General features: G+C 47.5%; 1 protein-coding gene across 3 annotated transcripts in view; it reads left to right on the top strand.

Moving 5' to 3' along the window:
* The window catches only part of PI4KA (phosphatidylinositol 4-kinase alpha), a 171623-nt gene that overhangs the window by 106098 nt on the left and 50822 nt on the right, over positions 1–14703 (top strand). For all 3 annotated transcript variants that reach the window (XM_029619781.1, XM_029619780.1, XM_029619783.1), the window contains 6 exons: positions 2721–2848; positions 10023–10181; positions 10302–10453; positions 11014–11121; positions 11521–11648; positions 13330–13485. In XM_029619781.1, the coding sequence (XP_029475641.1) occupies positions 2721–2848; positions 10023–10181; positions 10302–10453; positions 11014–11121; positions 11521–11648; positions 13330–13485 (831 nt within the window). The remainder of the gene's footprint in view (positions 1–2720; positions 2849–10022; positions 10182–10301; positions 10454–11013; positions 11122–11520; positions 11649–13329; positions 13486–14703) is intronic.

Here is a 14703-nt window from a genome sequence, read left to right as displayed (position 1 = left end):
GGCCCTCATGGTGACTCCAGGAAATGCGAAGAAGGATCTCTTTTTCAGTTGCAGATGGTAGGATCAGAGAGCATCGATGCTCTCATTCAGCCGTGGCCGACACATCTGTTGCTGTACATGTTTCCACATTGGTCTCTCATAGGTCGAGTGCTGCGACGCGTTCATCCGGGCAAGGTGATTCCGGTGGCAGCTGAGTGGCCATGCTGGCCGTGGTTTGCGGACCTTCTTTGTCTAGCGTTAGACGGTCCCGTTCGCTTGATCCATCTGTTAGGATTGTTGCGACTGGGACCCTTATTTTCTGACTGGGAGGTTTGCTTCTGTATAGCGGCTTGGCTTTTCAGAAATGTCTCTGCTTGAAGGGTTATTCGGAGCCTGTGAGTGTGACTTTGCTTCAGGCAAGGAAGCCTTCCACGTCGTTTGCTTATGCCGAGTGTGGAGAGTGTTTGAAGCATGGAGTTTGCAGAACAAGGTGCAACCTTTAAAGGTGAACGTTGCAGATTCTGGCTTTTTTGCAAAGCGGCTTGCTTAAGGGTTTTGCTATAATTCTCTTCGGGTTCAGGTGGCAGCCTTAGGGTCCCTTCGAGGTAGGATTCAGGGGAGACCGTTGGTGTCTTATCAGGACATGGTTCGTTTCCTCAAGGGGGCATAACATCTGTGTCCTCTGGTTCAGAAGATTTGTCCAGCTTGAAATCTGAATTTGTTTCTTCAGGTGCTGTGTGGTCCTCCCCTTGAACCAGTTTGGAGGTCTTCTTTAAAGGATTTAACCCTGAAGGCTGTTTTCCTGGTGGCTATCTGTTCAGCTAGAAGGATTTCCGAGCTGCAGGCATTGTCATGTAGAGACCCTTTTTTGGTGCTTTTCAGAGGAAGGGATTTCTTTAAGAGTGGTTCCTTCCTTTTTGCCTAAAGTGGTTTCCTCTTTTCACCTTAACCAGATGATCGAGCTACCGGCTTTTCAGAATTTGTCAGTGGATGCTCCTATGGCGAGGGAGCTTCACTTATTGTATGTGCAAAGAATTATTTTGCAATATCTTAAAGTGACAAATGCCTGAGATCAGAGATCTGATCATCTGTCTTGTTTAATGGAGCAAAGAAGGGAAATAAGGTTTCCAAGGGCACTATTGCAAGATGGTTAAAAGAGACGATAGCTTCAGCTTACATTTGCCGGAGGGGTTGAGAGCACACTCCACTAGAGCACAGGCAACATTGAGGGCGGAATGCCAGTTGCTTTCTCTGCAGGAGGTTTGTCAGACGGCAATGTGGTCTTCTCTTCACACTTTTACCAAACATTACCACTTGGACATGCAGGCGCCGGAGGAGGCATCTTTTGGGGAAAGTGTGTTGCACGTGGGTCTTTCGAGTTCCCGCCCAGAATAGAGGGGCTTGGGTACATCCCACTTGTCTGGACTGATCCGGGATACGAAAAGGAAAGGAAAATTGATTCTTACCTGCTAATTTTCGTTCCTGAAGTACCACAGATCAGTCCAGAGACCCATCCTCATTTTTCGTAAGACTTCCTCGCTTCTGGATGTTGCTGAGCTGGTATGTGGCATATTCAGATTAATGTGAAGTGTACATAGTTAGGTATGTGTTTTGTGTTAAGTTATAAGGCTTAGTTTTCAGGGGGCTCCAACTTTAAGTCTCTGTTTGCCCAAGGTTTATTGGGTTTGTTCAGGTAGACATCTTGGCTTGGGTACAGGTCAATACTGAGAGACTGCAGGTGGCACTCTCAGTTATGTAGCAATGCCTCAAAGTTTTCTTCTCTGCCTCCATCTGCTGGTAGGGTTGCATAAACCCACTTGACTGGACCGATCTGTGGTACTTCAGGAACGAAAATTAGCAGGTAAGAACACATTTTTTCTTTCAGCCTGTCCAAAATGTTGCAGCATGTATTCTTTTGGAGATAAAATTAAAAGTCACCATTGCCTTCCTCTAAATTGTAAAGTGAACTTTAAAATTCTTATTTTGGTTCACATAGCTATTTATGGGAAGAGGCCAGAATATCTTTGTGATGACTTGACCTGTTATGTCCCAAGTAGGATACTTCTTCAGACAGATTAGGTCAATTAAAACTCAAAGAAGAGCTTTCTCTGCAGTAAGCCCCACTCTTTGGAACACTTTGCCAGGAAAAATTAGATTATTGACAGAATTTCTAAACTTCAGGAAACGTTGCAAATCTTGATTTTATTTGTGTAAAATGACTGTTCTTAGTTTTTATTATTTTTTTTAAATTTGTAATGTTATGAATTAGTATTACATTGTTTTTTGTTATCTTATTCATTTTACATTGTATTTTGTATTGTATTTAAATTATTTTATTATATTTTTAGTTTAAAGTATTATTGTTTGGATCTGCTGTATTCTGAGTTCCTGAACTTGGGTTAGATGGAGCGATATAAAATGGATGGAAGGAATAAAGAATTGCAAATACATAAACAAGGAGGAAATAAGACTTACATTTTGCCTGACTGTCACAGAAAAGCACATTGTGTACATGTAGCATATACTTGGTAGTTAGTAATAGAGAGGAAACTGTTGAATGGACTAGGTCTCTGCCTGCAAGCTGTATTCTTGCATGGGCAGCAACATGGCAAAAGCTTTCTTGATTCCATGCTGGTCAGAAGTCTGCCTTCTGCTAAGGTTGCTGGGTGTCTGATTCTGGGTAAGATTGCCTGGATCCTCTTATTGAACGTCACTTCTGTGCTCTTGTATGTGTGTTCCAGACTGCGACGCCCAGCTGCTGCACCACCTGTGCTGGAGCCCCCTCCGGATGTTTACTGAGCACGGTATGGAAACGGCCATCGCATGCTGGGAGTGGCTTTTGGCGGCCAAGAATGGGATTGAAGTGCCGGTATGAAGCTGCTTCTGTCAGTTATGATGAGAGGGCCTGAGGTATTGAATGGCCACTCAGCTTTAGTCTTACCCAAGGCTGGGGATGATATACATTGGTCAATAGAAACAGTTTTCATACATGCACTGTCTGATGGGTCAGTCCCTGGGCCATCATCCCTGATGATCATCTAAGTACAGAGCCAAAACATCAGATATCAGATGTGATTAATGTACAAACATTTTTTAAATGTTAATACATTAGTGTACCTGACATTTTTCTTAACTATTCCAGATTTTGGTGTTGTGAGACGTTTTCATGTGGGTAAATGCGGTGTGATTACTGCCTCCACTCAGGGTGGGGGGAGAGAAGGTAAAATTTCTGCGTGTACTTCTGTGATTACTTTGTACCTCGCCTGCAGGGTTTTCAAGGGAAAAGCTTTGAAAATGAACTTGCAGTCCTGCAAGGAGTTCCAAAATTGCACTCCCCACTTGAAATGATGCACCTTAGAGCCCTCTTTGTGCCAGCTAGACAGACTGCTCGGCACCAGAATTGTCTGTCTGATGGAAGAGACCCAGGATTGGATGAGCATAAGAAATCTGTCTCATCAAAAATAAAACAAGAGAATATGGAATAGGTCCATATTACTCTTGCTCCAGATAGTGATTGGTAGAAAGACTGTCCTACAACTTGTCTTTCTTACCTGCTTTGTGTGGAGAATTGACGTCTGATGTCACCAGGGCTGCCAGCTGTGCACTGCACACATGTGCCCTACTACTCACATGGTGCCACACATGAGTTCCAGCTACCTGAAGGTTCATGACAGACATCTGCCTGCTTGCTGCTGAACTGCATGTGGGGAAAAGCTCAGTTCCTGTGCATACCCCAGATCAGTCCAGACAAGTGGATTTTGCATCCCTACCAGCAGATGGAGGCAGAGAATGAAAAATTTTCAGGCACTACTACATAACCGAGAGCGCCACCTTTAGTCCTTCAGTATTTCTCTGTCTCCAGTAGATCGTAGAGGTGCAAAGTTGCAGTCTGTAGTTTGGTAAAAAAAATTTAGGAAGGAGAGAGAAGATTGCTAATAGGAAGGCTCCCTGATGTGTTAAGTTGCTTTGTGGGCCATCCCTCAGATAGAGCAGGGGGGGGGGGGGGAGTTGGCGATCTTTGAGCTAGCTCGACCCATGTAAATCGGGGGTGGGGTGGGGGGGGGGCAACAGCCGAGGTGCCAGTTCCCTCACCCCCACTGGGTCCTCACCACCTTCAGCGTCTCCTCCTGGCATCCAGGGAAGTATTTCTTTTAGCTTTTCTTTCTTGCGGTGTCCTTTTTTCGCTGAGGTTCCTTTAAAACAAAAAAAAATTTGAAGAGGCTGCTGCGGAAGCTCAGGCCGAAGCTAAGCTCAGGTGAGAGGAACCGCCGTTCGTCTGACCGCCGAGCCGGGGGCTTGGGGCAACGACGGGGCTATTTTTAGGCCTGATCGCGCCAACATGCTGCCTCCTATTCAGCGCAGGAAAGTTTACTGTGACTGCGGCTCGAAATGGACACGTCTCAGCATGACCGCGATTTGCCTGAAATATGTTTCCGGAGGGGTTGGGACCTCCATGGGACCCTTGGGGGTGGCCAGAGCACGAGGTCGGCTGGGTCGGTTCTGGAGACCTGGGGGAGGGGGTCGGAGGAGCTGGCAGTCATTTTGACTGCACATGGTGGGAGTCAGGCTGCTGCTGTAGAGCCTTGGGACTCCCCTCCCCTGCTATTTCCCGCTGAGCAGTGTCCTGCTGGTAGCAGGGAAGGGGAAGAGACTCTGGGGGATGCAGATCAGGACCGCTCTTCTTCAGATCCGGAGGCATTTTCAACAGTTTTTGTCCTGCTCCTCCATAAGGCCTATTTGGCCTTATGAGAAGTGGGAGCCAAGAGGCCCTTACCCAGGAAGACCTGGATGGCTAAGAAGCCTAGGGATCAGAAGGGATCCTGCAGCTCCTGGGTCTCGGACGATCCACGGCAGAGGGAGACAGGTCAGATGAGACAGATGAACCCGATCAGCTGCAGGAAAGTCCGGTGGATCCAGACAAAGTCCTTGTTAGAATGTTGGTGGATCCAATGCAGGATTCGATGAGTTCCCAATCGCAGAAGGCGATGATCCTTGAGTGATCAGGCTGTTCCATAGGGAAGAACTGGGTCCACTAATTCCCCAGGTGTTGGATGAGTTTGGGGATTAAGGTCACGCAGGAAGATTCGGACAATGAGGGGTAAATTTGGTCCTGGAGGGGCTGTGGGGATCCCCTAAGGATTTTCTGTTGCCTAAGAAGATGATGAAGTTGGTGGATCGGGAGTAGGAGTCTCCCGAAGTGAGCCTGAAGGTAGCCAGAGCTATGGCTAAGTTATATCCCTTGCCGGAACAGACCTTGGATTCATGGAAGATTCCCAAGGTGGATGCGACAGTGTCCGCAGTGACCAAGAAGACTACCATCCCGGTGGCAGGCTCGGCCACTCTGAAGGATATCCAGGATCGGAAGCTGGAGATTCTGCAGAAGAGGCAGTTTGAGGTTTCAGCTTTAAGCTTTCGTGCAGCGATATGTGGTAGTTGATGCAGAGAAGCCTGCTTGTGCTGGGTGCAGAAGGTACATGAGAAGCAGTCAGGGACGACGGCCGAGGCCGCTCAGGCTGCCCTCTTAGAAGCGGGAGTGGCCTTATGTGGCAAATGCCTTGTCTGACATGATCCAGACTTCCACCAGGAATGTGGTCTCTGTGGTGGTGGCGAGGAGGCTTCTGTGGCTGCGGAATTGGTCAGCGGATGTGTGGTCTAAAGCCCAGCTGTCTAACATACCCTTCAAGGGCAAGCTTTTCTTTTGGAGAGGATCTGGAGCAACTCATGAAGCATTTGGGGGAGTCGAAGGGTAATAAGTTGCCTGAGAACAAGAAAACCTCCAAGAAGACTTTTCCCCCGCGACCTCTGTTTAGAGACACGAGGAGGTTTTGTTTCAGCAGGAGCCCTTTGCCTACGATGCAAAAATAGAGCTTGGGCAGGCAGCAGTCCTTTCAAGCCCAACGTAGACCTCTGTGGAATGGTGGTGCCCAGGGAAGAGGCGGAAGTAAGACTGGCCAATGAAGGCAGGCTGGTCCACTTCTCTCCGGAGGCTAACAAAGGGTGGCTGTCTCTTTTTCACGAGGAGTGGACCTGGATCACGTCGTACCAGTGGGTATTGGAAGTGGTAAGAGATGGCTACACCTTAGAATTTTCTCATCTTCTCAGGGACGCCTTTGTAATCTCCTGCTGCGTCTCCCAGTCCAAGCGCAAGGCAGTGCAGGATACTGTGCAACGGCTGCAGCTCCTGTGCACCATTGTTCCGGTTCCCCCTCAGGAAAGGAGACAGGGTCGGTACTCGTGTGTTTCGTGGTTCCCAAGAAGAAGGGGACTTTTTGGCCCATTCTCGATGTGCAGAAGGTCAATGCTGCCCTCAGGGTGCCATGTTTTCGGATGGAGACGTTGTGCACGGTGATAGCAGCAGTGCGTAAAGGGGACTTGGCGTCGTTGGACTTGATGGAGGCCTACTTCCATATCCCCATTCAGGACAAAGTCCGGAGGTTTCTGAGGTTCATGGCTCGGGGGGAGCATTTCCAATTTCGGGCCCTTCCCTTTGGGTTAGCGACAACGCCATGTACTTTCACAAAGGTGATGGAGGTAGCAGCGGTGGCACTCAGGAAGGAAGGGATCCTGGTGCACCCGTACCTGGACAATTGAATATCCGGGCAAAGTCAGAAGTGGAGTGTTGTCACTCAGTGCAGCGAGTCCTGCAGCTCCTGAATTCACTGGGCTGGGTGACGAATCTGGCGAAGTCATTTGGAGCCGGCCCAGTCTTTTGAATAAGTGGGGCTGCGCTTCAGTACCTGGATAGGGAAGGTGTTTCTGACTACGGAGAGAGTGGTCAAGTTGCAGAATCAGGTGCTTCGTCTGCTGCGACTTCCGGTTCCCAGGGTCTGGGATTATTTACAGGTCCTGGGTTCCAAGGAATTAGTTCCATGGGCCTTTGCTCACATGAATCCTCTGCAGAGGGCTTGTTATCCTGTTAGAATCCGCTTTCGGAGGATTTTCAGTTTCTTTTACCGCTTCCGGAGGATGCCAGGTCCAGTCTTTCATGATGGATGTCTTGGCACAATCTGGAGAAAGGGATGGATCTGGAAGTGCCCGACTGGGTGGTGGTGGTGACCACAGATGCCAGCCTCACAGGTTGGTGGACAATTTGTCAAGGGAAATCGGCCTAGAGTCAGTGGTCGCCAGAAGAGGTGTCCTGGTTCATCAATCATCTGGAAACCAGAGCATTCGCAAGGCCTTGCTGTCATTTCTCCCGCTCATTCAAGGGAAGTCTGTGCGAGTGTTCTCGGACGATGCAACAGTGGTGGCGTACATCAATTGTTAGGGCGGAATGAAGAGTCATCTGGTGGCGCTGGAGGCATAAGAACTGTTTGTTTGGGCAGAGAACCATCTGGCGGGAATAGCTGCGTCTCATGTGGCTGGAGTGGACAACGTGCAAACAGATAATCTCAGCAGAGGAGAATGGGAGTTGTCGGTGGAGGCCTTCGCCTTGGTTTAGGCCAGGTGCAACAGGCTGGCATTGGACCTCATAGTGACTCCAAGAAATGCGAAAACAGTTTGGTTTTTCAGTCGCAGGAGGAAAGCTGATTCGGACGGCATCGATGCTCTCGTTCAGCCATGGCCAACAAATCTGTTACTGTACATGTTTCCCCTGTAGCCTCTAATAGGTTGGGTGTTGCATCACATCGAGCTTTTTCTGGGCAGGGTGATTTTGGTAGCACCCGAGTGGCTGCGTCGGCTTTGGTTTGCGGACCTGATTCATCTAGCGGTAGACGGTCGCTTGGCCCATCTGCCAGGGTTCTTGTGGCAAGGACCCATATTTTCAGACCAGGCGGATCACTTAGTCTAGTGGCTTAGCTTTTGAGAGGCAATGGCTCCGCTTGAAGGGATACTCTGAGCCTGTGATTACAACTTTGCTTCAGGCACAGAGGCCCTCCATGTCATTGGCGTATGTCCGGGTTTGGAGAGTGTTTGAATCGTGGTGCTTGCAGAACAAGGTGCAACCTTTAAAGGTGGACATTCTGCAAATTTTGGCCTTTTTGCAAAGCAGCTTGGCTAAGGGATTGGCCTACAATTCCCTTCAGGTTCAAGTGGCAGCCTTAGGGTCCCTTCGAGGTAGGGTTCAGGGCAGACTGTTGGCGACTCATCCAGATGTGGTTCGCTTTCTCAAGGGGGCAAAGCATCTGAGTCCTCCAGTCTGGAAGATTTGTCCAGCCTGGAATCTTAATTTGGTTCTTTGGGTGCTGTGTGGTCCTCCCTTTGAACTGATTAGAAGGGCTTCTTTAAAGGATTTAATCCTGAATGCTGTTGGTGGCTATCTGTTCAGCTAGAAGGATATCTGAGCTGCAAGTATTGTCGTTTAGGGACCCTTTCCTGCGCTTTTCGGAGGATGGGGGTTTCATTGCATATGGGTCCTTCCTTTTTGCCTAAGAAGGTTTCCTCATTTCATCTTAACCAGACAATCGAGCTACCAGCCTTTCCAAATTTGTCTCTGGATGCTCCTATAGCGAGGGAGCTTCACTTATTGGATGTGTGGCGGATTCTGTTGTGATATCTTAAGGTGACGAATGCCTTTCGGAAATAATGATCTGTTTGTCCTATTTAGTGGAGCCAGGAAGGGGGGGGGGAAAGGCTTCCAAGGGCACGATTGAAAGATGGGTGAAAGAGGCAATAACTTCGGCTTACATATGTAAGGGTTGTTTGGTGCCTGAGGGGTTGATAACACATTCCATTAGGGCACAGGCAACCTCTTGGGTGGAGTGTCAGCTGATTTCTCACAGGAAATTTGTTGGGCGATGACGTGGTCTTCTCTTCACACTTTTACCAAACATTACCGCTTGGATATGCAGGCACCAGAGGAGGTGTCTTGGGGAAAAGTGTGTTACGTGCAGGTCTTGCGAGTTCCCACTCAGCTTAGAGGGGCTTGGGTACATCCCACTTGTCTCAACTGATCTGGGGTATGCACAGGAAAGGAAAATTGGTTCTTACCTGCTAATTTTCGTTCCTGTAGTACCACAGATCAGTCCAGAGACCTGTCCCCTTCTTTCGAAAGACTTCCTCACTTCTAGATGTTGCTGAGTTGGTATGTAACATATGCAGATTTATTAGACGTGTACATAGTTTAATATGTTCTTTGTTTTGAGACAAGGGGGCCTAGTTTTAGGGGGCTCCAACTTTGAGTCTCTGCTCGGCCAGAATTTATTGAGATTTAAGTTAAGTTAGACATCTTGGCTTGGATACAGGTCAGTATCAAGGAACTGCAGGTGGCACTCTTGGTTATGTAGTATTGCCTGAAAAGGTTTCATTCTCTGCCTCTATCTTCTGGTAGGGATGGAAAACCCACTTGTCTGGCCCGATCTGTGGTACTACAGGAATGAAAATTAGCAGGTAAGAACCAATTTTCCTATGGTGTTCTTCAGGCCATCTCCCAGTGCCTGGACAAGCTAATTACCTTGAGAGATTGCCACAACAAAGCAGTGTGTGAGTAAATCTTTTGTCTGATTGCCTAGGATTAGTTCATTTTTTATTTGTACTCGATACTCAGCACTTGCCTGTCGGCATAGTGAAGGTTCCTGTGGCTTTAGGTATAGCAAGAAACAGGGAGGGACATTTTCAAATGGCTCGAATAGGATAAATCCACTTTGAAAATTCACAAGGTGTGAGAGGAACCTCACCCCATGGTATAAAAGCTAAAATTACACCTGCTCGGGAGAAGTAAATACAGGGAAAGCAGGTTTACCTTTGTGCATGCACATCTTGACCTCACCCTAGTTCTGCCTCCTGGAACCCCTGTTTAATATGTGGGTAAAATTATGCACAAAATTGCATTCTGTGCATACCCACCAGGGCTATTTTCAAAGAGACCTTAATATAAGTAAAACTGGGTTTTCTGTCTTTCAAAATGACCCCCCCCCCCAAAGAGCGTGGGAACACATTCCAAGCAGAGAGCTTAAGCAATGATGATGGGGGGGTGTGGTAGTCCTCTGCTCGGCTAAAGTCTGCTGTTGGCTGGCAGATGGCTATCAGTGGTCATTTATGAAGCCCCTGCCACAGCTGTATCTGGCAAGGAAGAATATCCTGGCAATCCCTTTTTTCCACAGTTCATGCGAGAGATGGCTGGGGCCTGGCAGATGACTGTGGAACAGAAATTTGGCCTGTTCTCTGCAGAGCGGAAGGAGGCTGATCCGCTGGCAGCATCGGAGGAGAGCCAGCCGAAGCCATGCCCACCTGAGGTCACGCCTCATTATATCTGGATAGAGGTCAGTAGAGTGCAGCACAGCCCCAGGGTGCTTATGTCTTATCTGCCTGAGGAAGTGGAGTTAAACGTGAGAGGTGAAGTTTACTTCGGGACTCACACTCTTGGTTTTGCTTTTGTTCAGTTTCTTGTGCAGCGATTTGAAATTGCCAAGTACTGCAGTTCTGATCAGGTGGAAATCTTCTCCAGCCTCCTGCAGCGCTCCCTGTCCCTCAATATTGGGGGATCAAAGGGTAATTTGAACCGACATGTGGCTGCCATTGGACCACGCTTCAAGTGAGTCTGTAATTGAACTTCTGCATGTGCATGCACACACACAGGTATTCCATAGGATTGCAGTATTGCTTCCAAAGAAATTATTGTAAAATACTGAGATCGATCTGTTTGAAGAGGGGATTTCCTGGAGTGGACATCTTGCCCTTACTCCAGCTGGCTATTAAGAAACTGAAAATTTGGAGCCGACTACGGTTTCTGCTGCATGGTAGAAATTGTGAAGCCTTACAATTGTGCAGATTATGTTCTTTTGGTTTTTGAATTGATGGTCTACCTGATCAATGCATGGCTGAATGAGTCCAGCACTGTATTGTCCTGGAGTAAGAGCACTCTGCTACCAGCAGGGAGGATGGCATATGTGGCTAAGGTTATCACCATATTGTGCTGGGGGGGGGGGGGTGGAAAGAGTGTCTGATGCCAGCAGGGAGTCTGAGAGTATTGGTTGAGTCCAGTACTCTGTTGTCCTAGGTGGGGGTAAGGGTGCTCTGCTGCCAGCAGTGAGAGAGAAGTTTAGGATCTTGTCTTTGTCTTCGCTTGGATTCTCACTGCTGCTTTCTGCTTAGGTTGCTGACCCTTGGGCTGGCTCTGCTTCATGCTGATGTGGTTCCGAATGCTACTATTCGCAATGTTCTGCGAGAAAAGGTCTATTCCACTGCCTTCGATTATTTCAGGTGTGTGAGTCCCTCTATCCTTCCTTCCTCAGTGTGGGTTGAAGATATGTTTTCTCTGAATGTACAGTGAGTCCTTTACTTAGTGCATTCTCACAGTAAACCTCAGTCCTTTTCAGCCTGTTACCAGAGCATGGGAGATAAGGTCCCTGTGCACTGAGCTTAGAGGAGCTTCTAAAGCATCTAACTGGTGCTCCAGGGCAAGACAGGAGAACACCAGGGCTCCATTATCCATTCTTGCAGTTCTCAATTAATTAAATTGTGATTATTTTTTTTATAAAGAGAAATGCTTTAGAAAAGCATTTCCCTTGGCAGTGTATCTGTCCTGCTCATGGCAGAATTACATTCTCAGCGACTAGTAAAATTATCCAGAATGTCATCTGCTGTTTTTATTTTCCTTAGCTGCCCCCCTAAGTTCCCCACCCAGGGAGAGAAGAGGCTGCGAGAAGATATCACTATCCTGATTCGATTCTGGACTGCCATGTTCTCTGATAAGAAGTATTTGACAGCAAATCAGCTCGTCCCTCCTGGTGAGTCCCCTCTGCAGGAGAGGAGCAGCCCCGTCTAAGCTTAAGCCCCTTAGAACTTGGCAGTCACTTCCACCCATGGATGCCCAGCATCATCACTTTTGTTATATGGATATGTTCTGCCAGTTCTTCCTGACAACTGGAAGTCCCAGAGTTGTGTATCTTATGTAGAGTCACGACCAGCACAGAAAATTGGTTCTTACCTGCTAATTTTAGTTCCTAGAATACCACATATCAGTCCAGACAAATGGGTTTTGCATCCCTACCAGCAGATGGAGGCAGAGAACAAAAGAACTTTTCATGCAGTGCTATATAACCGAGAGTGCCGCCTGCAGTCCCTCAGTATTGACCTTTCCCCAAGCCAACATAGAGGATGATAACTCCAACTCAATCAAACTTGCCTTCAAGGGCAAACTTTCCCTTCAAAGGCAAACCAAGAATCCCTGATCAGAGCCCCCCTGAACTGGATCCTCAACAACCAATACAGTAAACAAAACACTGGTTAGCTCCATTGGTTCAACATATCGATTCAACGTAATTACACGCAGAAACTCTGAAGTAGACCCTAATCACAGCTACAATCGCCTTCCGGGAACCAAGGGGACAGGCCTCTGGACTGATCTGTGGTATTCCAGGAACGAACATTAGCAGGTAAGAACCAATTTTCCTTTCCTGGTCATACCCCAGATCAGTTCAGACAAGTGGGATGAATCCAAGCTCCCCTAAACTGGGCAGGAAACCGAAAGACCCGCTCGCAATGCACCCTCATCAAACGTAGTATCTTCCGGTGCCCAAACATTCATGCTCTGTAATGTCTGGTGAAAAGGATAAGCGAAGGCCATGTCGCAGCTCTACATATCTCTGAAGGCGACACCAACTGACACACCGCCCAGGAGGCTGCTTGCACCCTCGAATGCGCTTGTATCCCCTCTAGGCAGAAAAAAAATAATCCCCTTTAATCAACGAGAAAAACCTGGCTTTAGATGTCTTACATCCTTTCTGTGCTCCACTGAGCAATACAAAGAGATGATCCACTCAACGAAAACTGTTGGTGATCGCAAGATACTGCTACAGCTTCCAATGAGCATCCAAAGAAGTAAAATTCCCTTGCATGCAATGCACTTACTGACCAATTTAGGAACTCTAGAAGCTCCGCTGACTGGAGAACATGGAAGGAGAAGACAACTTTCGATAAAACTGAAGGAACCTCTTGGCTTGGGTACAGATCAATACTGAGGGACTTCAGGTGGCACACTGGGTTATGTACAGTGACATTGGTGAAACTTTCTCTGTCTCCATCTGCTGGCAGGGAGGCAAAACCCAGGAGTCTGGACTGATCTGTGATACTACAGAAACAAAAATTAGCAGGTAAGAACCAATTATCCTTTCTGCTTGTAATTACTGACTTGGAGCTTGGTTAACAGTTCCCTAGTGCAGTCACCTGGCTCCTGTGCTCCTATCTGTAGGGATCTGTCTCTTCCTTCCCACTGTCCAGCTCCAAACTTATGAGATTCCTGTGCCTGAGCCCACAAAGGGTTTCTTCCTTCCACAGCCGGGCTCTGAATGTAGTGTGGGATCAGTCTCCCTCCATCCTGCCAGCAAACTGTAAAGGTGGGGGTCTGTCTCTGTCCACTCCCTTTCCTCCCATACACTTCTGACGTAGAACACTTTGGTCCCATTGCAGACAATCAGGATCCCTCTGTGAACAGCCTGTCAGCGATGTCCGATACCTCCCGTGGTAACTTGGATGTAACAGTAGGTTCACGGCAACAGACCACGCAAGGATGGATCAACACATACCCGCTTTCTAGTGGCATGTCCACTCTCTCCAAAAAGTCAGGTCTGAGCTTCTCTTCTTCAAATCCATGGAAGTAAAGATGAACAAATAAATATGATTTATGTGCACACAAAATGTTTTATGTGCATAAAATAGAGTTTCTACAAATAAATCATGTTTCTGTGTGCACTAAGCATTTTTATTTTACAAACCTTTTTTTTAAGTGTGCTTTTTTTTAAACTCCCAATGCATCAGTTTATTATATTGTGAGATAACATATTTTATGCATTTGTTCAACTCAGTTTTAATACATAGTTTGTTATATTGGCACAGTAGACAAGAACAGTGCCATATTGTTAATAACTGGATTTGAAGAGAACTCCCAAAAGCTAGCTAAGAAATGTATAGTACTATCGAATATATTTTTTTATGCTTGGAAAACATGATTTGTACAACCGTCATGTTTTCTGTGCATTAATCCCGAGTAAAAGGATCCCCACACCACCAACAACTGTAGACTACCACTGGCCCCAGGAACTTCCCTGGCAGGGTACTCCACCTCTGACCAGGAGTTAAAAAAACAAAAAAAACCCACAGGTTAAACCTATGCACCTTTCCACACTGGGGGGAGGGTAATAATTAATACCTTCATTAGCATCAGATTTCCATGCAAGGGCACTAACCAGTACGCACAATTTGTGCGCAGAACTCGTTGCTTCATTGGGAGTAAAGTATGTGCAGACAACTGCACATAAAACTGTATACACTGCTAAGCACATACCTTATTACATTGAGTCCTGAGTAATATGCATTGATAGGCCTTGCCACTGTATACAGAGCACAGTGTGAGACTTCATGGATTTCCAAAACAGTGACTGTATGCAGGGCACAGTGTGAGAATACAGGAAATTGCAGAGCGCTGACTGTATGCCAGGCTCAGTGCGAGACTGCAGGGAATTCCAGAGTGGTGACTGTATGCTGGACACAGTGTGAGAATACAGGAAATTGCAGAGCGCTGACTATATGCCAGGCTCAGTGCGAGACTGCAGGGAATTCCAGAGTGGTGACTGTATGCTGGGCACAGTGCGAGACTGCAGGGAATTCCAGAGTGGTGACTGTATGCAGGGCACAGTGCGAGACTGCAGGGAATTCCAGAGTGGTGACTGTATGCCGGGCACAGTGCGAGACTGCAGGGAATTCCAGAGTGGTGACTGTATGCCGGGCACAGTGCGAGACTGCAGGGAATTCCAGAGTGGTGACTGTATGCCGGGCTCAGTGCGA

The sequence above is a fragment of the Rhinatrema bivittatum genome, chromosome 11, assembly GCF_901001135.1.
Source record: "Rhinatrema bivittatum chromosome 11, aRhiBiv1.1, whole genome shotgun sequence".
NCBI classification, from domain to species: domain Eukaryota; kingdom Metazoa; phylum Chordata; class Amphibia; order Gymnophiona; family Rhinatrematidae; genus Rhinatrema; species Rhinatrema bivittatum.
This window is presented reverse-complemented; position numbering and strand designations above follow the sequence as displayed.